This window comes from Schistocerca serialis, chromosome 1, assembly GCF_023864345.2.
Source record: "Schistocerca serialis cubense isolate TAMUIC-IGC-003099 chromosome 1, iqSchSeri2.2, whole genome shotgun sequence".
Classification (NCBI taxonomy): domain Eukaryota; kingdom Metazoa; phylum Arthropoda; class Insecta; order Orthoptera; family Acrididae; genus Schistocerca; species Schistocerca serialis.
Genome location: NC_064638.1, coordinates 439,028,707 through 439,054,307, shown reverse-complemented (window position 1 = coordinate 439,054,307; position 25,601 = coordinate 439,028,707). Strand labels below are relative to the sequence as shown.

Sequence of the window (25,601 nt, the reverse complement as noted above, 5' to 3'; positions counted from 1 at the left end):
ACATTTAAAAAATGATTATTCAAAATGTTTTTGGCTTCCGGCTTGTTGTTTGTCAAGTTTCCATTCATTTTGATGGTAATGCCATCATTCTGTACTCTCGGTTGCCCTGTCTCCCTTGTAATAATATTCCAAATTGTTTTGATTTTGTTAGCAGAGGTATTAATCTCAGACACGTTGCACATGCTTCTGGACTTTTTAATAACCTTTCTTAATGTATCACAGTAGTTTTTATAATATTTGGCTGTTATTACTCTTTCTTGTTGTTAGATAGAGTTCCCTTTTGCGGTTACAAGATATTTTTATTCCTTTAGTAAGCCAAGGTTTCCTGCATGGTTTCTTATAATTAGATTTAACTACTTTCTTGGGGAATTAGTTTTCAAATTCTCTTACAAGTGTATCATAAAATAAGTTACATTTTAAATTAGCATCAGGTTCCTTGTACACCTCATCCCAGTCTAACTGCTGAAGATTTTCCCTGAAGTTTCTAATTTCCTTTTGTCCTTCCGGCCTGCCAGTTGTGAAGCATGGGATTTCACCACCAGGGGTGAATATTTGGTGGCTTCTTGCGGAGCTGGAAAAGGAGATGGGGATGCTATTGTGATAGGGCAATTTTATAGCTGTAGTGCTGAATTTGAGGTTGCACGTCTGTGTGGCTATGTCCTTTGTGGAGCAAGGGGTAGCTAGAACGGTACTGTTAAGTGCCACATGGTAAAACGCAGGGCTTTCAATTAGCCAACGACTTGTGAGCAACAGGGAAAGGTACTTTTTCCCTAAACCCAGATATCCTGGATATCCCACTCATTGAGATACATGGGGCACCCATGGGATGAGGCAGTATGGTCTACGTTACAATTGTTATAGCGGGGAGGTGGCAGGCAATCACACTTGTGAGGGGTCCCTACCATAAGTAACACATTTGGCAGTGTTTTTACATGACATTCAAGTGTGGTTGTAACACTGACCCTAGCAGCAACACATCGGGTTTGGAATGTACAGTTCGACGGTGATGACTTCATCATTAGCTTTGGTCTTCGAAGGAAGCACTACTTGATCAAAAGTGAGAAAAAGAGGGCATGTAGGAATTAAGGTGGCATCAACCATTTTCATTACCTGATGAACTGCAGTGATGCCCTTATCAGAGGTAAGTTTGGATTTCTCCCTCGGTCAGGCAATCAAGTGGCCTAGTGTAAATAACACCACATGAAGACTTCAGCATTCAATGGGCCTTGACACAACAGAATAGCCATGGAGGAGAGAAGCTGTAAGCATTTGTTGGGCTTGAAAATCACTATTGGTCTCCAAAAGCAAGGCCCTGTTACATAAACAAGAGCAAGATTTTGCAGGGCCAGCAACTGCATCAACGCCTTTCTGTATAATAAATGAATTAATCATAGCAAAGGACTGACATCCTTCGGTGCATGATACCATAAGGACCCAAGGTGCGGCTGGAAAAGTCTTTGAATCTTTAGCCTCATTCCATTTATATTCAGTAGACACAGACAGAGGTGAAGATGAGTGGCTCAGTGCGAAAAAATGATTGTCAGCGTATCCAATGGTACGCTCCTTCCAACTGGGGGCTGCCTCGGTGGGGCGCTCTCCCGTCTTAGGTGATGGTTCACACCTCAGGTCACACCTCCCTAATTTCTGATAGAGGGACCAATTGGCAATTTGGGAGAGTCACACCTCAGGCAATCATCCCTCCCTGGGCCTGGCCTGTATCAGTGGGTACATGCGAACCCAACCTGTCGACCCGAGGCTCACAATCACACATTACCCAGTCACCTGTTACGCATAAAACATGTGGGCCAGCCTTCAGGAGCCCACAGGGAGGAAGAGGAAACATAGAGGAATCTCAAACGGTGAAGTAGAGGAAGGGTATGAGATGGAGAACACAGAAAAGCAGATGAGGGGCTTTTCTGATGTCAGGCTATTAAAATGTAGAATATATGCCCCAAAATACCCAAGACATGTTCCCCAAGGGAGGGAAAAAAGAACAGCAGGACAGACATGCAGCATGGAAAGGGAGAGGTGCTGCAAAGCTGGAGCCCCATGGTAGCTAGTCACGAAATCACCAAAGAGTGATGAACTCTTTAGTGGGATCTTCCTTGATGCTGACCACCACAAGGATTGCTACATCAATACCTCCATCCACATCACACTTACTGACCATCAGAAATACCTCTACTTCGACAGCTACCACTGACTCCATATGAGGAAGTCCCTTCCATACAGCCAAGCCACTCACGGGCTTCGTATTCATAGTGACAAGTAGCCCATCTGAAAGTATGCCAAGGATCTCACTGAGGCCTTCAGAGACAGAAATTAACCCCCTCTCCTCCTCAATTCTGTCCAGGAATAGATCTCCTGTGCCTTCTCCCTCCAGTCATCTACCACCTCCCATCTACCCATTGTCCAGCCACAATCAATCATTCCTCTGGTGACTTAGTAACACCCAGGATTGGAGCAACTGAATCACTTTCTTCACCAGGATTTCAACTTTCATCATGCCCTGAAACGAGGTATATACTACCCACTATCCTCCCCACCTCTCCCACAGTGGTATTCCACCACCCAATAAACTCACACAATGTCCTTGTGCACCCTTCTTACATCCCTCCTCCAACCCGTTGCCTTCTGGCTCATATCCCCACAACAGACCTAGATACAAAAGCTGTCTCACACATCTTCCCACTACCATCTAGTCCAGACCTGTCACAGGCATCTTCCATATAGCCACAGGCAGCACTGCCTGTAAAAACAGTCATGTGATCTACAAACTAAACTGCAACCACTGTGCTGCTTACTATGTGGACATCAGAATTAACAAGCTGTCTTTAAATGAATGGCCACTGACAAATTGTAGCCGAGAGACAGCTGGACCACACCACCCAGTTGTTCAACATTCAATCCAACATAATGTGCACCACTTCAATGACAGCTTCAAAGTCTGTGTCATCTGGATACCCCCTACCAACATGTGCTTGTCTAAGCTATGCTGCTGGGAACTCTCCATCCAACATATCCTACAATTCCTGTAACCCCCCACCACCAATCCCCTACCGTGCTTCTACTCCATCACTACACATGCCTCCTTTTCCCTAACACACCTACAGTTTTACAATCTTCTCTCATCTATACGTCCCCCCCTCCCCCACCCTCCGAAACCCTGATCACAGCTTCTGGACTCAGTACTTAGCAGCCGATCCTATCCCCACAATATCCCTACACACTACCAAAAACAGCACACATTTTCCCCCACCCCTACCATATTATACTTCCCACCCCATGCTTCCTCCTTACTACCACACGTTCTACATTACTGCACATGACAGATGCAGGAGTGATTCTCAGGCCCCAGCAGGCAGAGACAGTAGCTGCTTGTCTGTGTGTGTGTGTGTGTGTGTGTGTGTGTGTGTGTGTGTGTGTGTGTTTAATTTCAGAATAAGTACTTTTTGACCAAAAGATTAAATGTTTAGTAGTCTTTTCCTTGTGCCTGTCTGCAACACAATGCCTCCTCTTTGTTGTGAGTATAGCCTTGCAACAAACAGTCTATGTTTCCCATGACCATTTGTTTTCAATAACTGTTTATACACTTCCATCCTACTATGACATACGTGGAAATTAAAGAAAACATCTATTTTAAATATATAATAAAAATAAAACAGATATGTACAGCATGGAACGTTCTGGCAGAATTAAAATAGTTCAGGAGTAGAAGAGAGTAGGAACAGAGAGAGTTGTCTAGTGGTCTTCTTCACGCCTAAATTATTTACATGAAATAAGCTTAGTTTTCAAAGACACTAATCTCCATATTTGGATCTTATGAAATTAATTGCTGATTTTAGATCTATTTGTCTGTTGTTTGTAGGTGGTTTTATAATGTATGTTTAGGTGAAGTTATCTATTGCTGACACGAGATCTCATATTACTTTAAAGTTCAGTTTTATAAAATGCTTTACTTTGTGGTCTTTGAAACTAGGCTCCTCAGTCCCATATTGTGAGAACTTTACACATGTTGAAAGAGATCCTGAACTGTACTGCATTTACCTGCATGAGCTCCACGCATCAGAGCTGTAGCAACGATAAGAACTCCTCATCAAAAGCCAACTGGCAGCCACTTTAATGACACAATTTTTCACCTGCTTTTGGTGTTGTAACAAAAGTGTACACAATATACTTTGACAGAGGATAATGAAGAATGCTATTGTTCAAGAAGGGACTGGTCAGGCTGCTGCTGATGTAACAGCATTATGAGATTGATGAGAATGTTATATCTGCAATGTTAAAAGGGGTGTCCAGCAACTTTTTTTGATTAGTCTAGTTGATAAATTAAGTTCTTTTTTATACAAAATCATTAATAATAGCAGCACAGACAAATTCATCTTTATTACAGCGAAGTTTAAATAAAATAATGTGAAATTCAGTTAAGCATGTCAAATTTGTAACAAAACAGATGAATGAATACAATAAATACATGAATCATCATTTGGCACTTTTTTCAATGTCCCATCATATTTATGAACTTTCTGAAAGTGGAAATAATTATTAGGGGAAGTGGCAGGGTGCTATGTTATTCTGCTTATTACAAGCAATTATTTCATTCAACTTTTTTAAAAATATTTCTGTTTCTTTCATAATCTGTACTGCAACCTCACTATATCCAGTTCATTACCATCTTGACTAAACAGGACATAAACCAGAAAATAAGCAAAGATTCATATCCTTGAGGATCTCCTCATTGTGTGTCTATGGAACAAACTGTGTATCTAATCTAATATAAAGTAAAGGAAAATTGCCACTCACCACACACATTATATGGTGAGCAGCACCCTATTCTTTTCATAATCTTATTGTTATTCCACGCTGGTCTTTCCCGGTTGTTTAATACACTAATTTTTATGGAAAAGACACACAGAAGAAAATATGAATAATGATGAACACTAATTATTCCAGTACTTTTATAACAAAAATCCAAGGCACATGATCATGAAATGATAAGAATACATTATGTGTGGATTACCTTGATAATGTTGAGGCATCAGATGTTTCTCAACATAGCCTGACATATCCAGTCGCAATGGAAAGGAAAAATGGGTATTGACTTTCTCTTTCAACATTGTTGACATGTTGAATGTATAACGCATAGTATTGAAGCACAAGATATGAGGCAGCTTCTTAAAACATGCCCTGAAAAATAAAAGTTTCACATGAAAACCAACCTCCACAGGTTTTTCAGGAAGCTACATATTTTTCAACATAATGACCATTGGCAAAACTCAAATTTTATAAGAAACAACTACAGGCAATGTTGAAAGTGTTGAAAACATTGGAAAATTGTTTGCATTCATTAATATGTTATGAACATGCTGCTAGTATTTTACTTAAAGTGCTGCTAAGCGAAAAGAGAATTTAAAAGTAACCTTTTATTCTGCAAAAAGTATTGTAGAAAAGAGTAAACCTCTCTGCAATGGAAAGGTAAATGGCTGTAAACTGGTAATGACTAGGACTCAAATCTTATGTTCTACAAGTAAAAAGTGCAAATTTTTTGGCATAGCCACCTTTTAGGGAAACACACATTGTCCAACATTCAGTCTCCAAAGGTTGTTTCTGCAAAGTGCAATGCTGTGGGTTCAAAACATTTTCACAGCCACTTATTTCTTTAGATGCAGGCTGTAAAATCTGATGAACGGTGTGGGCATACAAAGAATTTAGAATTCAAATCTTTTTGTTTTCCCACTGCCTTCACACCACAGTCAGCAGGTGAACTGTTCTGATGGCAAATGTTTTCTTGCTCTTTTTTTTCATTTGACATCATGACCTCTTTTGTTATCCTTTTTTTATCAAGCAGCCACTTGCTCCAGAAGACCTGTACAGTAATCACTAGTTATCCTTTCATCCTTAACAATGCATCCAATAAGAAAGCAACTCCAGCCTTCTTTTGTGCAGGGTCATCAGCTTCCATTCACAACCTTGAAAACATTTCTTAATTGAAGTGGTAGACTCATCTCTAACCAACAGTAACAAATGTGTGCTCAAATTTAAATTAATTCTTTCTAAATACATCAAAACATTACTGAGAGATTTTTTCCCATACCTGTGTTTGGTCAGTACAGAAAAAATGTCCACCATCTCATACCAAGCTTTCCCACAGCCAATTCATTCCTGTCAAATACTGTTTCCTTTGATTTGCCTATGGCATCAGCTACACCACACACCTTTAACACCTGATCATCCAGCACCACTTTGTTAACGTTCTCGATATTTATACCTTTTGTTGCAGTTTTAAAACTTCCTTCATATGGATAATATTCATGAGATGTATGGCCACATTTGAATTCAAGCAACCATTTTGTAATGGTTGAAAATGAAGCAGTAGATTCCTTGCAAACATCCACCAATTCTGGAGAAATTTTCCATTTGTTATAAACAGCTCGAAACAAAATATTTTATGATGCCACAGTATTCCACATTGTCAATTTGAAAGCAAGGCAAAGAGGTACTTAAAAATCCATATAAATGAAACTATTATGTCCCTCAAGTTATACTTGATTTACCTTACTGTGCTTCATGTACTAACATAATGAAAACTAGATTTTATTGATGCCAATGCCATCTCTTTCTTAGTTCAAATATTTTTTCCTTGATATTGTACACAGCAAATCAAAAATACAAGTCCCTGCCAACACAATACAAAAACAACAACAAAATTTACTAATGCACATAATTAGAGAGATGTTTTTGAGAATCTTGTGATAATAGTAAATTTGCCAGGTACAAAAATACTGCGTAACAATTTACCTACTCCAACAGAAATAGGCATAGGGTAGCATGAATGTGTAGAGTGAGAAAATTATTATAAGCAGTAAAATATAATAGGAACACTTTTTATCTGCTGCTATGCAGTGTCTCAAAGTTATGTAATGTCTCCACAATTGCAGGGCTGTTAGAAATAGCTGTTCAGACCAACAAGGATAGTAAGAACTGGCTGGGGCCTTGTTGGAGGAAGCACTTCAGCCAACATAATTTATCTCACCCTAAATGCAACTCAGTGTTATGTATCTCAAAATAAAAAACTTCTTTTTTATCAGAAGCTCTAATCAAAATTCTACTGAGCAATAGCTTTTTTTACAAAATTTAAATTAATGACACAAAGATTCCAGTTTAAATACAAGATAACGAACACTAGAGCAAAAATATGAAACCAATAATCTACTGGATACACAAGAGATAATCCATTGTCCTTCACATCCACACAGATGTACACAATTTACTCACACCTTGTTCAATGCACTTTACACGTGACAGTTTCAGTTAACAAGTGTTTCCCCACACGATTTTCACACATCTGCTGCTGACCACAGCAGTGCACAGTTAGAGGGGCAGAAATTTTCACGTAGCCTGATACAGATCAGTGTTAGCCGGCTTTATAAATACTATTAAAATAAAGTTACTCCTCTACATTGTAAATCACCTTTACTGTGGAACAGGTAGGCAGTTATTAAGCTTTACTACTAACAAAGATACAAAAGTGGGTGGTATGGCTAAAAAATTGTTGGCATCTATTTGCAACTCAATATGTGATCTTTATGGTGATTAGCAATCTATCCTACGCATAATTCTTGTAAACTGGAATAGTAATGTTGACTAACTTATTGTGCACTCACAAGTATTTCGCTTTGTTACTGTGAGCCTATACACACAATATTTAATGTTAAACATTTATATGACACTCTTACACTTCTCTTGTCATGCTGCAAGAAAACATGCAACTATTATATTGTGTATGTCACAGCACACACGAGAACTAGATGCATCTCTTAAAACTGCCCCTGTAGAAAAGTACCACTTTCAATAATAATTCCATACAGGGAGAAATTGCAAACATATAACATATCTACAACTACATACATACTTCTCAAGCTAATGTTAAGTACCTAACAGGATGAACTTCATTTCATTATTTAGTCATTGCGCATCATGGATTGCAAGAAACATTACTGTCTTTGAGGCTCTGGGGGTTTCTTCTGGGGATCTTAGGTTGATATTAAGGTCTTTGCAAGGCACAGAGACATGTCATCTACAAGGGTCGATCAATAAGTAATGCCCCAATTTTTTTTTCTCAGAACATAGTTATTATTAAGAGTCAGAATTTGATGACAATATACATCAACATGTCTTGTCCATGTCCTATGTTTCTATGTAGTCTCCATTACGTTCTAGGACCCTACACCAATGCTGGGAAGAGCATGTATTCCCTGCTAGTAAAAGCTCTTGTCCTGTAGGCATAGCCATGTTTTCGCTGCATGACTGACACTCCCATCATCTTCAAAGTGTGTTTCCTGTAGAGAATCTTTAAGTGGCAGTTGGCATGAATAATCGCATCTGCATGATTCAGCATGTCTGGAGCAGTGGATGTGACACGATGTCCTGAGCGTAGCTGATCATGGAGCTCTGCTTCGCATTTCCTGAGGCTGTAAATTTCTTTACCTATCGCGAAGCTGAACTCTTATCAAACACAGCATCGGCATACACTGCTCACAAATGCTTACTGATGTTCACCACAGTTTCTTTTTGTGCAAGCTTTTTCAATAACAGCATGCTACTTGCAACGTGAGTCATATGTAGATGCCATTTTGAAGCCGTACTACGGCTCTGCCATCTGCCAGAATTGTTCGAAACTTCACTGGTGCACAGAACAAACATCAAATGTGAAGCACCAACAAGGACATTTGTCTGGGTATATTAATGGCTTGTTTAAAAAATGTGGGTATTACTTACTGAACGACTCTCGTAGAAACTACCCCCCACAAGTTACCAAACTACCCCCTGGTCATGTTCTAGGAATTCCTTACCTCCCATTTGGCCTCACCACCCTTCCCCAAACCCCTTCCTAAGAACACCAACCTTTCAGCAAAAGAAAGAATAGCCAATACACAGCCTCAAGACAGATCTCACCTAGTCATCCTACCTGCATATAAAGGTTCTATCACTGTCGTTACGAATCACAGTGGCTACCTGGCAGAAAGCCTTTGCCAATTGTCTGACTCTACCAGAGTGATCCAAGCCCAGAAGTCGAACATAAGCACCAGTCCCTGCATACGGACTTAGGCCCTTCCCAGAACCTCTCTCTGAATCCATTTCCCTCCTCACCCCCACGACACCTCACAAACCCACTCCCCAAAATCCACAAATCCATCAATCCTGGATGTCACACTGTAGCTGGTTAGTGTGACCCACAGAATGAATTTCACCCCTCATTGGCCAACAGCTGCAAACAACTGCCCAAAATGTAGCCTCCCATATCAACCACTTCCTTCACCAACTCTCCGCCACTCCCACCTCTTTGCCTCCAGTATCCCTACTTGTCACTGTTGATGCCAGTTCCCTACACACCAACATACCTCATGCCCATGGTCTTGTTGCTATTGAGCACTAACTACCTCTCTCAACATCCTTCAGAATACAAACCCTCTACCTAATTTCTCATCCACCTTACAAACTTTATCCTAATACACAACTACTTCTCCCTTGAAGGAAAAGTATAAAAAAATTGTGTCACCGCATGGCACCCTCCTATGCCAACCTGTTTATATGCCATCTAGAGGGAAAACTCCCTTGCCTCCCAAAACACAAATCCCTGGTCTTGCTCAGATTCACTGATGATATCTTCATGATCACAACTCAAGGCCAAAGCATCTTATTCTCACTCCTTCACAGCCTCAACACCTTTTCTCCCATCCACTTCACCTGGTCGTCCTCAGCCCCGTGTGCCACATTCTTGGACACAGACCACCTCCTCTCTGGTGGCTCCGTCCACACCTCTGCCCACATTAAACCCAACAATCACCAACAGTACCTACATTTCGACAGCTGCCATCCCTTCCACACTGCAAAATCCCTCTCCTAAAGCCTGGCCACCTGTGGATGAAGTATATGCAGTGATAAGAGCTCCCTTTGCCAGTATGCTTAAGGTTTCACAATGGCCTTCACAGACAGGCACTATCCCCAGATTTCCTGTGCTGTATACTTATACATTGCCAACCCTCCCACCACCCCCAAGAACTAGCTACAAAGAAGTGCCCCTTCTTGTCACCCAATACCACCCTGGAGTGGAACAACTAAATGACATTCTTCATCAAGGCTTTGACTACCTATTATCACATTCTGATATTAGGGGCACCCTACCTAAGATCCTTTCCATCCCTTCCAAATTGGTGTTCCACCATCCACACAACCTGCACATCCGAACCTATCCATATGCCACTCCCAGTCCCAATCCCTTTTCATAGGAATCTCACCCCTACCCCCTATCTAAGACACAGGTGCAACACCTGTCCAATCCACCCACCAGCACTTCCTATTCCAGTCATATTACAGGCTTTTCCTATCCCATCAGAGGCTGTGAAAATAGCCATGTCATATACCAAGTATGCTGCAATCATTTCACAGCTTTTAATACAGGTATGACTACCAATGAGCTGGCCATCAGGATATATGGCAACTGCCAGACTGTGGCAAAAGAGCAAAGTGGAGCATCCTGTGGCACAACATGCAGATGCACACAACATGCTTGATTTCAGTGGCTACTTCACAATCCAGGCCATCTGGATCCTTCCTGCACCACCAGCTTTTCTGAACTGTGCAGATGGGAGTTATTCTTACAACATATCTCCTGCTACCAAAATTATCTTGGCCTCAACCTGCAACAAACTACTTCCCCACATCCTCCACTCACCAGTTTCTGCCTCTCTATCCTATAACCTCCTCCCAATTCATGACCCCCACCTTTACTGTGCTCGCTTTTTGCTAACACACCCACCAGTTTTTTTCCCCTCACTGTTCCTCTCCTTTTCCACTCTTGTCCCCTAACCCCCACCCAGAGCCTCCCAACACTGCCCCTGGCAGCATTTTCCTGCTGCCTTATAAACCCTGCATACACCACCAGACCTCTCTCTTCTCTCTCTCTTCTTCCCCCTGCCTCACCTGTACTCTGCTACCCCTTCTCCTTCCACTGCTGCTTTCAGTTAATGCAACAGTTGAAGTCCGGCCTAGAGTGGCCAGAGATGGTGGTCATGTGTGCAGGAGATGTTTCTGCTTGTGTGAATTTGCGTGTGCTTTTCTTTCATTTCTGAAGAAGGCTTTCACTGAAAGTTTAGTGTGTATAGGTCCTTTTGTTGTGCCTGTCTGCAACTCAATGTGTCATCTTTATGTTGATTATTCTTTTCATAATTACTGATATTCTGACCAGGACACTTTCCACTGTTTAGTATTACAGTTTACAGATAGTTATAAACAAAGAATGGCAAATAATACTTAACTGGATAATGCAGCTTTAATTGGTCTAATATTTTGACCTTCTTCGAAACAAATAGGTGGAGGATCCAAATTCTTATCATGTCAAATTACTCACCTTTTTTCTGCACGAACTTTCTTGCCACATTGTGAGCATGTGTACATGTTATCTCCCTCTAATGTATCCTTTACTGTAACTTCATCAAGTGACTCGTACAGGTTACGCATGTCTGCAACTTGGCAACGAACAGTGTAAAATTCCTCCAACTTTCGACTTACATGTTCACAATCCTGTGAAAGAAGTGTGGAAATGTAAATTGCTGTGCAGAAATGAAAATGATGTTTGACACTGAAGACGTGTCAGTTTACTCTCCTACATATCCTCCAATAACACTTATTTCTATAAAGGATAATATGGATACAGTCAAAAAGGGCACTTGGTACCTGTGCCTTCAACTACAAAATTAAGGTTCTTACTCATTAGCTGAGTTTTTATGATTTAAACCTCAAAAATGTTGTTTGAAATGAGCACATCTATGTGATTTTGCTGTTTAAAAAACCACTGAGTTATATTAAATAAGGAACTTGTTGAAACAATGACTTTAAGTGCAAAGAAAGTATAGGAAACACTAAATGAAACCCTATATACCATTATACACAAGACTGTAGGCAAGTGGTGGTGTGGGATTAAATGTTAAAACAAAACAAGTGGACTGTACCTCTCAGAAAAATGTGTTCCATGTAGCAAAAACTGCGAAAAAAATGGACTGATTTTAAGCTATTGAAAACATAGTTTCTGTTTTCTGGAGGCAAGCACAGATTGGACACGCTAAATTAAACACACAAAATAACATACATTCTGAATGATGAACAGAATTAAAATAATTTAGAGTAAATTTGAGGAAACGATATTTGAAGAGACTTAAAATGCATGAACAGTGTATGAGATGAAATTTTTGTAATTGCCCAATTACAATATTTAATTTTTTAATGTATCAGATAAATTGATACTGCAATTAATACTCACTAGCGAAACAACATTGTTGCTTATGACGCCTCCAAATAATGTCTTGACAAGTTTCTTTAACTCAGGAGTCATTTCTTCAAGTTTTGAAACCAAGTCTATAAAAAACTCTGCCATGTCCTTCTGTTCACCAGTATTCAGAGGTTGATGGTCCATGGTATATACTTTACAAAAACTGCGTGGATTGTATGCCTTTCGTTCACTCTCCTATAACACATATTTATAATGCATTTTGCAGTCATAGTTCTATTACTCAAATAATTACAAAAAAAGTACACCATTTTTAGAAGCTTTGTAGTGAGGATGAAGAAGTGTGTTCTATCTACAATCTTTCAAATAGTAAAATTGTAAATTGTCATCAACAATCTGAGCCAAACAAAATAACTGTGGGAATAAATTGTCTAATATTCAGTAATCACATTCTGTGAAATTTTAAAATCATTTCAACGCACAAATACGCAAAGAGAACTAATTTACTAATTTTGAAGAGCAATATGGGGACATCTGGCATACAAAAGTACTGAAATTGTCACTTGATTTCTGCATCTGTAAATCACTCCAACTGAAATAATCACTGAAAATCTTTTCCAAGCAAATCATAAACTTGGATGATCTAATTTGAAGTGAATTCTAACTGTAGCGTGTATTTAAAATAATAATAATAATAATAATAATAATAAAATAAAAACAATTGACAAAAATCATGAAAATTAAAGAAATAATATGTGTTCACTCTGACTCTGATCACTATCTCCCTACAATTAAATCATAATTTATACCTGGCACAACCTAACTACAGAAATCAATGACATAGAAAATATTTGCACCAGACAAAACTAAATAGGACAGAATGGCAGAGTGCATTAAGAGAAAGAGCAACATGAGGAAAACGACAACAACTAGACATGAAAACAAATATGACAGAGAAGTTAGACACTACCAAAAATAAAGAGAGGGAGAGAATGACCATGTCAAAAGGACATCACCTGTATGCCTGCCATGGCAAGCATTACATTTCAACCAAACTGGAAAATGGGATACAGGTCAGCTAACAATGAGTTGGAGATAATAGTTTTGTTACATCCCTTTGGTTTCAGAATAGACTCCTTGAAATGGAAGAAGAAGGAGTAAGAATTAAAACATTATCAAGAACCAAGGACTTGCTTCAGAGGTGAAAAAAATGTAGAGTGGGCTTAAACAGTGCTGAAAATAGTGAAGTACTTGTGAAATACATGCGTTGGCTCCAATGCTGTCGAAGACTGAAGCAAAAGTTAGAATTTCCATAGTTTCATAAAAGATATCGGTGTGCCACCCACTGCTAGTGAAATTAAGGATGTTATTAAAACTCTAAATAATAACGGTAGTGTCAGGAAGTCATTTCTGGAAGTATTTGTATTTAGTGTAGCCATGTACGGAAGTGAAACATGGACGATAAATAGGGAGACCAAGAGATGGAGACACTAAGCAGATTCAGAAGGATGTAGGTTGCAGAAGGCACTGCGAGATGAAGCAGCTTGCATAGGATAGAGTAGCATGGAGAGCTGCATCAAACCAGTCTCTGCACTGAAGACCACAACAACAACAGTATACATGTCTCCACAATCTGAACTTTCACAATTATAAATGAATTTTTATTACTTTATGAAGAAACCTGGAAAACAGAAAACGTCCCTGAAGAATGGAAAATTGCATCCATTCACACTGCATAATAAAAGTGACAAACAAGACATCAATATCTACAGAGGCATATCCCTTTTGCTTGATACTCATAAGATTTTCTCAAAAATTTTGCTGGAAAGGGTAGAAATTTGCCAGTAATTTAGGTGATTTTACCAAAGGTTGATCTTGCTCCAGAGCATATTTAAAATTTATTATCTGTAATTCCAGAAATACTAAATGGCCTGAGCGAAGTGGTGCAGTGGTTAGCACAATTCACTCTCGTTCCGGAGTATGGCAGGTCAAATTCCCATCTGCTTATCCTGATTTAGGATTTCCATGGTTCCCCAAAATGCTTAAGGAAACTGCTGGTATGGTTCCTTTTTAAAATGTCATGGCTAATTTCCATCACCATTCTTTCCTCATCTTCCCTTGAGCCTGGCCTCTGATGACATCACTTATGTTAAACCATAATTTTCCTTCTTTCTTCCAGCAATATACAGTCATGGCTGTCATTGATAAACAAAGGACTTGTGACTATGATGACAGAAAATCCTTAACGTAATCCAGGAATTGTGATTTAAATTCAAATTAGAAATTGAATGTCTGAGTCTCTTAGAAAAAAGTCAATTTACAGATGAAACATCAAATTTGTTGAAAATAAATACAGGAGTAAGACAAAATGATGATTTAATTTCAGTATTCTTTAATTGCATTCTGGAGAAAATCCTAAGAATATTGAACGAAAAAATTATCAGAACATAAAATTTAACCAACAATGCTGGGGGAAACAACAAAGTTTTTTCAGTAAATATATGGTGATAATTTTTTGATCTTGTGCTTTCTGAAGGTCTAGCAAATGTAATGATTCAAGTGGCTCAGAAAAACCAATTTTTTAACAAAAGTAGAAAATTTTTCATAATTTTTACTATGAGATATAGATCAAATTGAACAATAGAAAATTACAAGGAAAATGTGCTCCAGAAATAACGGGCTCCAAGAAATTGAAAATAATGTTGAATTTCATTACAACATAGAATATATAACAGACACATTAAGAAAGAGGAGACTTATAATCTCCAGTCATTTGCATAAAATAGACAGCTCTAAATTAACCCAACTTTTTCAAACTTTACTGGCAAAAGAGTCAACAGCAAGTTGTGACGGAAAACAGTCATGAAAGATTTACAATGGAATGACACAAGAGAAAGAGAAGCAACAGATGGCTGGAGTTTTAAAATAAAACTGTCACAAATGAAAGGATCTACAACAGGGAAAAAAAGATGTACTGAAAGTCATGAAAGTGGATGAGAAAGATTGAAGTAATACTGGCAAAGGGATACTAAACAATAGAATATGAAGCACTGAATTTGGCTTGTTGTCCTCAGAAAGCAGCAAAAAAAAGATGATTAATTGTCTTGTGGATAAGAATCCAAAAGGAGAGACATTGAGCTGCAGCAGACACAACAAAAAGACTGCTATACATTTGAGCTTATAGTCAAGAGGCCTTCAACTAAAGTAGGAAACACACACAATCACGACCCCTGACTCTGGCCACTGATGGGCCTCAAGGGTCGCGCGCGCGTGTGTGTGTGTGTGTGTGTGTGTGTGTGTGTGTGTGTGTGTGTGTGTGTGTGTGAGTGTGTGTGTGTGTGTGTGTGTGTGTGTGGGCACGCGCACGCGAAATGCTTGTTTGAATGTGTTTGTTTTCTACTTTAGAAGAAGGTCTTTTGGCAAAAAGCTCAAATGTACAGCAGTCTTTTTTTGTATATATCTGCTACTCAGTGTTCCCTCTGTATGGTAAGCATCAATCTATCCTTTTCATAATACTGTCATTATTCCATACCAGTTTTTCCACTGCTTGAGAATAAAAAAGATGATGTTACAAAGTTATGAGTTACCATGACTGACTACATCAACACTGCACTAGTAAATGCCCATTAACCCCGGCTGCTACAATGGGCATATACACTTGGGTGTCTGTATGTGTGAATGTCTGTACTCTTATGAGAAAAAGAGCAAGAGCTTGAAAGCTAATGCTAACTATTTTACTTCTCTCTGTGTGCCACGCACCAGTAAGTGGCTGCCTTTCCCTTATTTTATGTATTGCTCCATCCAGGGCTTTCAATTATCGGTATACAGTCTCAAATAATATATTTTTAGCCATTTCAGTCGTATGAGTCATGATGAAATTCATAATCACATAAATTATTCTGACTGTTGCATTGCTCAAAACAAGTGATACAGAGGACCACGTTATATTCAAGGACCATGTTACCTCCAATAACATCTCTTTATTTCTGAAAGATTACAAAAAACAGGTAAAATATTCCACATAGTTTTCTACATCGGCTTCAGTTCTTATATGGTTCAAATGGCTCTAAGCACTGTGGGACTTAAAATCTGAGGTTATCAGTCCCCTAGACTTAGAACTACTTAAACCTAACTAACCTAAGGACATCACACACATCCATGCCCGAGACAGGATTCGAACCTGCAACAGTAGCAGCAGCGTGGTTCCGGACTGAAGCGCCTAGAACCGCTTGGCCACAGTGGCTGGCTCAGTTCTTGTATCCTAGTGTAGTAGCAAGCAAGCACTCGCCACCTGTCATTTTGAGTAGGACCTTCCTGTGTTTCATCATAGGCATCACAACAACTTTCTGCATAGCAGAACAAAGTATCCCATGGCAAGAATAACTGTTCCCACTGTATAAAGTGTAAGCAACATATTTTGGATCACACTCTTTGAGGGGTACCATATTCTCTCTTATAGTACTGCTTTATGAACATACAGACCAAAACGTTAATGCAATGCAAAGCCCAGGATGGAATAACATCAATATGAGAAGGATAGAGGAGGCACTGAGTGACAGACAGACATAATGAGGAGGAGGGATAGCAGGGTAGGGCTCGGGGAAGATTATGTGCTACTGTGTGAGCAATCAGGGACATGGTGGGAACAGCACAAAGAATCAGTCTTATGTGTTGGAGAAGGAGGGTGGAAAGAGGGGTAGGAGAGGTTTAGAGAAGGGGAAAAGACTAGTAGGTTAGCGGGTGCGCTGGTGAAGAATCCTCCCATTACCACCTATTCCAGTCCTGTCACGGGCATCTCCTACTGCACCAAAGACAGGGCTCTCTGTGAAAACAGCCATTTGATCTACATAATACGATGCAACCACTGTGCTGGTTTCCACATGGGCATGACACTAACAAGCTCTCTGCCAGCATGAATGGCCACTGCCAAATTGTGGCCAACAGACAGCTGGTCCACCCAACACAGCCAACCAACTCTGTATCCTGTCCCCACCATGTCCGTGCCTGCTTTCACAATAGCACATCATCTTCCCACATCCCAATCCTGCTATCCCTACCTGCTACCCATGCCTCTTCCCCTTACCCCAACCACCTAACCCAGGTAGCTGCTCTCATTAGACGCATATGGAGCCCACAGTCAGGCCAAAGTAGCTGTATATCATAGAGAGAGAGAGAGAGAGAGAGAGAGAGAGAGAGAGAGAGAGAGAGAGAGAGTGTGTGTGTGTGTGTGTGTGTGTGTGTGTGTGTGTGTGTGCGCCGCACACTTGTGTGAGTGTGTTATCCTTCCCCTTTCCATTTCCTTCTTACTATATAACTTGTAAAGAAGTGAACGTACATCTGAACATATATACTCCCTTTGTCAAAAAGTACCAGAACAGATTTGTTTTATTTCTGAGTTTGCAATACTAAAACGTAACAAATGTTGTTTTTATGTTACATGTCATGTGTGCATTCTTCAAATGATCTTGGCCATGTTTCCGCACAAACTCACTAGGTGGCAGGGCTGTGCTTAGCAACACACTGTTTGGGTTCTTGGCTCATCACTTACAGTGATACAAGGATAGCTGATTATGAGCAAAGATGAACTTAAATTCTGCATTACGCTCGGCAAAATCTCTAGTGAAATGTGGACAGTGATTACGCAAGCATTGCAGGTAAGGCACTTTCAAGAACTCATGTTTGAGCGGCAGGTTCAGTGCAAGACACTCCCAAAGCTGGTTGCCCATCTACAGCACATACCAATGCAAACACACAGCATGTAAGGCAATTATTGAAGAAGACCGTCATGTAAGTGCGCGTGCAATATCAGAAGAACTTAATTTGAATCACATGATGTGTGTCATAAAATTTTAACAAAGATTTAGGGAAACGGAAACTTTATGCAAAACCTCGTCTCACAAACAGACGAACAGAGAGAGGAAAGACGATGAATTTCCCCCTGCTGAACTAATGGATGGACGCAGACATGATCTCAAATTTCTGTCAAAAATTAATGCTGGGGATGAAAGCTGTGCTACCAATATGACCCTCATTAGGAAGTGTCAAAGTGCTGAATGGTGGAGTCTTGGATCACCAGCCTCAAAAAGTCAAACAACAACTTTCAAGAACAAAAACAATGTTGATCAAATTCTTTGATAGTAAAGGATTAGTTCACCATGAGTATGTTCTTGCAGGTCAAACAGTGAAGCAAACTCTTTAATCGCAGTCTTGAAACGTTTGCAACAGGCGGTTCAATGTTGTTACCCTGATTTGCATTTGAAAATTTCACTGGTTGCTTCCAAGACCTCCAGAAACATGGGCATAAACAGACAAGGAACTATTGCTTGTAAGTGCAATTTTATATTTTTGAAAAATCTGTCCTGGAACTTTTCTCACAAAGGGAGTATTTATCCCAACTCCTCTCTCAGACACACCATCTTATTCCTTTTTAATGAACTTTACATTTACTTGCCACTGACTCTTCACTTTAAATTACAGAAACAACTTGTTTATAAATATGTGCTTTCATGGTTGTAGGTTGGCCCTTATTTACTCTACCAGTTTTGGCACCTTAGCCTATCATAGACAGCCTTCCTAAACGTTATTGTTACTTCATTCATTCACACGCTGTCTTCTGTATATGTAGGACAGCCTTGAGAGATGTGGACTGAGGTATAAGTTACACATGAATGTTACGATACATATACAAACAGGAAGTACCAAATTTAAGAGAAATAAATTTCATAAAACTGAGTCAAGCCATATACACAATAAGTAATACAACAGAAAGAAAATGAAATAGTTTTCATACATACAAGAAGATAAGCAAACATGCGCTGTAGCTCTCGAAGAGTCATCTCGTGTTTGCTTGATCCATCACACTGAGCCTGCAGAATGGACGATCGTGCCTGTGGCATCATGTACAGATGCTGCATGCATGAAGCCATGTAACATGTAGCACCTAAGTTCGTCAGACCAACAAAACCACAGTCCGAACGACCATCTTCATGAGGCCAGTAATCCCATGGGTATGGTGAATGCGGTCCTGGTCGATGTTGTTCCAGCAGCTTTTCATGTAATATACGGTAGTTTCCTGGTGACTCCTTTGCTAGTTCCACCAACAAGTCATAGGCTGAAGATCGTGAAAGCTGTGACTTGCACTTTGGTACATATCGCTTACGTGGATTTGGCAGTGCGAACAGAAGATCAAAAACCTGAAAGACATTGAAAAGATCTATCAGTTCCATCTCTTGGCTCCACAATTAATATCCAAATTAAAACAGAATTTACAGCTAATATATGTTACCAACATGATTGTAAGCTCAAACATAAAAATTAATGTTGATAAAAATATTCATTTTAAGAATGCAAGATAGATTTTCAGACTGTCATGCACAAATGTGGAAATATCTGAATACAATATGTAAACAAATTATAAATTACCTCTATCAGAAAATCTTTCCCTTCTTTGCTGTTTTTGAATGGCGGGTTATGTTTAAGCACATTTGACATGAGATTCAGAAGCCCAATGAGACCATCATCTTCCACAGTGTTGTGTCTTGTTTCTAAATACTCTCGTGTCAAGATGGATTGAGAAAGCCTCTTTGCAAGTCCATCAATATCAATTACACAGCTCTGCGGATCTTCTATACTTTCTGTAAGACATGTGAACTCTGTGATATCAAAAATGATGGCACAAATCAAGACAGCTGGGACAATGAAAATTATATCAACCTAGCACAATAGTCTAGTGTTAAAATTTCGATTTGTTACATTCACTAACAAAATGAATTCATCAGTGAAAACATTAAGCAGAGCTCAAAAAAGAAAAGCTTTGTCACTATGGCCTAAGACGTGCCAATCAGGATTGACCAATCGCCATGTCATCTTCGGCCAATAGCTTCATTTGGATGCATTACAGAAGGGTGTGGGATCAGCACACCTCTCTCCTTGCCATTTTCAGTTTTGGAGACCTGGGAGCCATTACTTCTCACTGAAGTATCTTCTCAATTGGCATCACGAGCACAAGTCGGTCCCATTCCAGACTTATCACCAGGGAAAAATACCTGGAAGTGCTGGGAACTGAACCCAAGTCCTCCACATGGCAGTCAGCCATGATGCCCATCAGCTACAGAAGCAGTTGACAAACATTACACTGAAACCACGTAATTTGTATGTAGAAAAGAAGAAACTAAAAGCAAGATGCAGGAAAAGTGCTATGAAACAGGCAGCTAATCTCTAATATTTGAGCAAGGAACTGTTAATTTTTTTTAAATAAGACGATTTTTTGGAGACAAAAAAATTGTGTAGGAATCAAAACAGCTTCTGCAAGCATCTGCCATATGTAACTCAGATGTACAGAGTTTACAAAATCCAGAGAGCTGTAGATAGCAGAGCCCAAGTTGATGCCTTGTTTACTGATGTATGGAAAAAGCTTGAACAGTATTTTGCACCATTACCTAGCAAATTGAACACATATTTACAGAGTAAACAGAATGTCAGCCAGTCATTCCTAATGGGGAGACATTATCCAATTTAAAACTATCACTGCTGCTGTTCACATGATATATGAATGACTCAAGAGAAAAGATTTGTAACTCTCAGAGGATGTTGACAGATGATATAGTTGTGGTGTCACCGCTAGACACCACACTTGCTAGGTGGTAGCCTTTAAATCGGCCGCGGTCCATTAGTATACATCGGACCCGCGTGTCGCCACTATCAGTGATTGCAGACCGAGCGCCGCCACACGGCAGGTCTAGAGAGACTTCCTAGGACTCGCCCCAGTTGTACAGCCGACTTTGCTAGCGATGGTTCACTGCCTACTTACGTTCTCATTTGCCGAGATGATAGTTTAGCATAGCCTTCAGCTACGTCATTTGCTAGACCTAGCCAGGCGCCATTATCAGTTACTATTGATATTGTGAATCATGTACTGTCAAGACCGACATTCATCATTAATGGATTAAAGTTAAGTATTCCACCAGCTACGTCCGTTTTTCTAAGTTCTAATTTCCTTGTCGTGTTCCAGACCTCACGCCAGCCTGCGTGAGCTAAAACGCGTGCATTTCGGCCTCCTTTAGTAAAACGGTGTTGGCTCTCTTGCCAACCACAACAATAGTTGTACACTAAGTTCAAGTCATTAGAAAATTGTTATGAAATGCAGGAATTCTTGTAGATAATCAACACTTGGTGCAATGACTGGCAGCTGACTCTCTAAATAAATATCCTTAACATAATGAATGTAAACAAATGAAATGGTCAAATATTCACTGACTTCTAAGATTTGTTATCAGTCATGGGAATCACTCAACTATCAAGATGGGAGAAAGCAGATAAACTAAGATTTACCTGAAGAATCCTCAGGAAGTGTTGTTTACTCACAAAGGAGGCTGCTTAAAAATCCTTGTTTGGTCATTTTTTGAGTATTGTTCAATGGTCTGGGAAAATCAGTAAGTTGGACTGAGAAATAGGGAAGAGGCAGGTTGGGAGGGCGAATAAGAACATTACTTTTAACTGTGATGTTTATAATGGAATTAGGGAAACAACAGAGACTAATCAAGCACTATACGAACTTACAAGAAAGAATCAATGGTGAAAAAGACAAATTTTCCAGGATACAGCAATTACAAAACCTCTCCACCCTGCATAGAATCACCACTGGAGCACCAATGTGAATAACAAAGTGCTGACAATTGCAACTAGAGTTGAGGAAGATGTGAATAAGAGAGCTGCATTACAGAATGAGTGTGCACAACTACGCTTACAGTGACACACTAGGCAGAACCTGCAGTACCATGTCAGCCCCACATCAGAGCAGCATCGTATTCCACCTAAGCGATGGAAACAAGCATAAGCTTGTCGAAGAGAGGTGCATAAAACAAGTGTGGCACGGTGCCTTAAATTATTTAAGTGGTTTGTAATTGTGATTCCTAGGTATTTAGTTGAATTTAAGGCCTTTAGATTTTACTATCTACTGTGTAATTTAAGTTTAAAAGATTCCTTTTACCACTCATTTGGATGACATCACACTTCATCATTTAGGATCAACGGCCAATTTTTGCACCACACAGATATTCTTTCAAATATTTCTGCAATTTGTTTTGACTTCTGATGACTTAACTAGATGATAAAATGACAGCATCATCCGCAAATGGCCTAAGATGGCTGCTCAGACTGTTTATATAGATAAGGAACAGCAGCGCGCCTGTAACACAAGCTTGAGGAATGTCGGAAATCACTTTTGTTTTACTTGATGACTTTCTATCAGTTACTAAGAACTGTGATATCTCTGACAGGAAACAATGAATTCAGCCACATAACTATCAAAAGCCTTCTGGAAATCTAGAAATATGGAATCAATTTGAAATCCCAAGTTGATAGCACTCAACAATGTTTTCTAAATCCGTGTTGACTGTGTGTCAACAGACACTCCTCTTCAAGGTAATTCATAATGTTTGAGCACTATATATGTTCCAAAATCCTGCTGCATCGACATTAATGATAACGTCCTGTAATTTAGTGGATTACTCTTACTGCCTTTCTTAAACACTCGTGTGACCTGTGCTACTTTCCAGTTTTTGGATACAGACCTTTCGTTGAGCAAGCCATTGTATATGACTTAAGTATGGAGTTACTGCTTCAGACTGGACTGGAAGACTCGCTTTTATTAAGTGATTTAAATTACTTCAATTCTCAGAGAATATCTATTTCTAAGTTATTCATGTTCGCAGCTGTTTTTGATTTGAATTCTGGAATACTTACTTTGTCTTCTTTGGTGAAGGAATTTCGGAATGCTGTGTTTAGTAACTCTGCTTTAGCAGCACTGCCATCAATGGTATTTCCACTGCTATTGCGCAGAGAAGGCATTGATTTGGTCTTGCCACTAGCATACTTTACATACGACCAGGATCTCTTTGGATTTTCTGCCAGGTTTTGAAGCAAAGTTCAACTGTGGGTACTATCATAAGCATATTACATTGAAGTCCGCACTAAATTTTGAGCTTCTGCAAAAGGTCACCAATACTGAGGATTTTGCATTCATTGAAGTTTGGCATGCTTTTTTTCGGTGTTGCTATAACAATGTTCTGACCTGTTTTGTGTACCATGGGGATCAGCACAAACTTTTGCTTATTTATTTGGTAAATGTCTCTCAATTGCTGTCAATACTATTTCTTTGAATTCAAGCCACATCTGGCTACACTTACACTGTTAATTTGCGGTGGAGATTGTCTCTCAAGAAGGCATCAAGCAAATTTTTTTCTGTTTTTCTGTGATTTTTTATACACATATTTTTCGTTTACTTTTGGAGGATTTGGGGGTTAGTCTCACTACGTCAAACCTGTCTTCAGTAATCCCTGTACGTGTTCTGATGCTCATTACTGGCTCAGAATTATTTGTTGATATGGGTGAAGTGTGTGTTCACAATCATTTATTATTCAAGTGGGCTCATGAACAAACTGCTCAAACTAATTTTCAGAGAATCTGTTCAGCACAATTTCCAATGATGTTTTATGTGTACCTCTGGATTTAAACATGTATTTTTGCCAAAATATCAAGGGCAAATTGAAGTCACAACAACTATAACTGTACAAATTGTGTACATGTTTGAAATTAGACACAAAATTTCTTTGAACCTTTCAGCAATTGTATCATCTGAGTTGGGAGGTCGGTAAAACGATTTAATTACCATTTTATTACAGTTGCCAAGAATGACCTCTGCCCAATTAACTCACATGAACTATCTACTTCAATTTCGGTACAAGGTAAGCTACTACTAAAAGCAATATTCCTGTCAACCATGCTGCAAATTGTAAGCTCTGCTTTATCTTGCAAGTAAGACTGGCAGCCTTTAGCACTTCTGATAGGTTCTTGAAACCAAAGAGAATCTCTTCCGATACGAAGTGATACACATCACTGGTACCAATGAGAGCCACCACCTGCAGTTGGTTGCACCCAGTGCTCTTCATGGTACCTGGAAGGGCCCAGTCCACGTCTGGAATAACTCCACCCGGTTTGCACATGGAGTTCACACTGGCTTTCTCCCACTCCTTGGCAGCCATGTCCCTAAGAGGCTCCATAATCTGCCTAACACTGGAACACCCAACTACCAATAATCACACCCTCTGTGATTGCCCAGATCCTGCAGGCTGAGAAGTTTCCTTTGAAACAGGACAAATGACTGCATCTGGTTTAGGGTAGTGTTTGCCACAGACAGCACGGGCTTGCCACCAGCGCAGACACATTGGCGGAGTTGTCAGTCATGCTGAACGTCTGGTGGCTCCTCACTGCTGGCTCACAACAGTGATGACCATCCATTGTAGCCTGAAGCTGTGTAACCAAAGCCAATACAGCCTGGAGCAGAGAGGGAAGCGACGCGGCTTGCATCCGCACATGGCAATCACAGTCCCTACCCATACTAAAAACCATGGAAAACTACACTACACTGACAAACAAAGGACTATCGACAAGCGCTACGAAACTCTACTGCAGACACTGACAAGAATGCAAGAACTGTAACTAATAAATTAGGTTAACATGCAGAGATTCAAAAACTAAACAATCACAGCACATAGGTGAGACCAAATAATTCATCGCTGATTAGAAACTTGCAATGACACAAAATCTTCACTCAACACAAACAAAAATGTGAGAACTGTGTGTAGTAAAAATGAAATTAACACGTAGAAATTCAGAAACTAAACTACTATAGCACGTAGGAGAAACTATATAATTTGCTCCTGGTTAGGAACTTGTAAAATGCCACAAAATTGGTTACTTCCCTGTTGTTGCTCTGTCTTGGCTAGCGGCTGCTGGCTGGTAGTGGGAAAGGAGATGGGAGGGGTGGATTTAGAAAGGGGGTAAAGTTTAGAAAGGGGGAGGGGGGCAATTACAATGATTTACAATGGCCTTCATATATGTTCATATCAGGTAGACAATGGGCTATTGATCAGACTTTCAGAAAAAAATTGCCCTTATCTCTATAATTTGTTAACTGAATCTCAGTAAGGTCAAGCATATCAAGATGGAGACAGCAGTGAGATGTGATCCAGTTTGTTGTTACTTTCAGCCATCATCCTGCATCTTAAGAGAGTCAGGTGGTTATTCAAGAGGAACATAAAATGCACACACAATACAGTTCAAACAGGCCTTGATGGCCCAATGGTACCGACTAGCCACTGTGTCATCCTCAGCCCTTAGGCATCACCAGATGCAGATACAGAGGTGGTCAGCACTCCAATCTCCTGGCTGTTGTCACTTTTCATGACCAGAGCTGCTACTTCTCCATCAATTAGCTCCTCAACTGGCCTCACAAGGGCTGAGCGCACCCCACTTG

The 25,601-nt window shown here is 39.8% G+C and overlaps 1 protein-coding gene across 1 annotated transcript in view; it reads right to left on the bottom strand.

Moving 5' to 3' along the window:
- Positions 1-25,601, bottom strand: part of LOC126472697 (ubiquitin carboxyl-terminal hydrolase 34) — a 529,852-nt gene that overhangs the window by 204,970 nt on the left and 299,281 nt on the right. The window contains exons 28-32 of the mRNA XM_050099952.1: positions 19,709-19,920; positions 19,081-19,479; positions 12,320-12,523; positions 11,411-11,583; positions 5,021-5,187 (exon numbers count right to left, since the gene is read on the bottom strand). Of these exons, the coding sequence (XP_049955909.1) occupies positions 5,021-5,187; positions 11,411-11,583; positions 12,320-12,523; positions 19,081-19,479; positions 19,709-19,920 (1,155 nt within the window). The remainder of the gene's footprint in view (positions 1-5,020; positions 5,188-11,410; positions 11,584-12,319; positions 12,524-19,080; positions 19,480-19,708; positions 19,921-25,601) is intronic.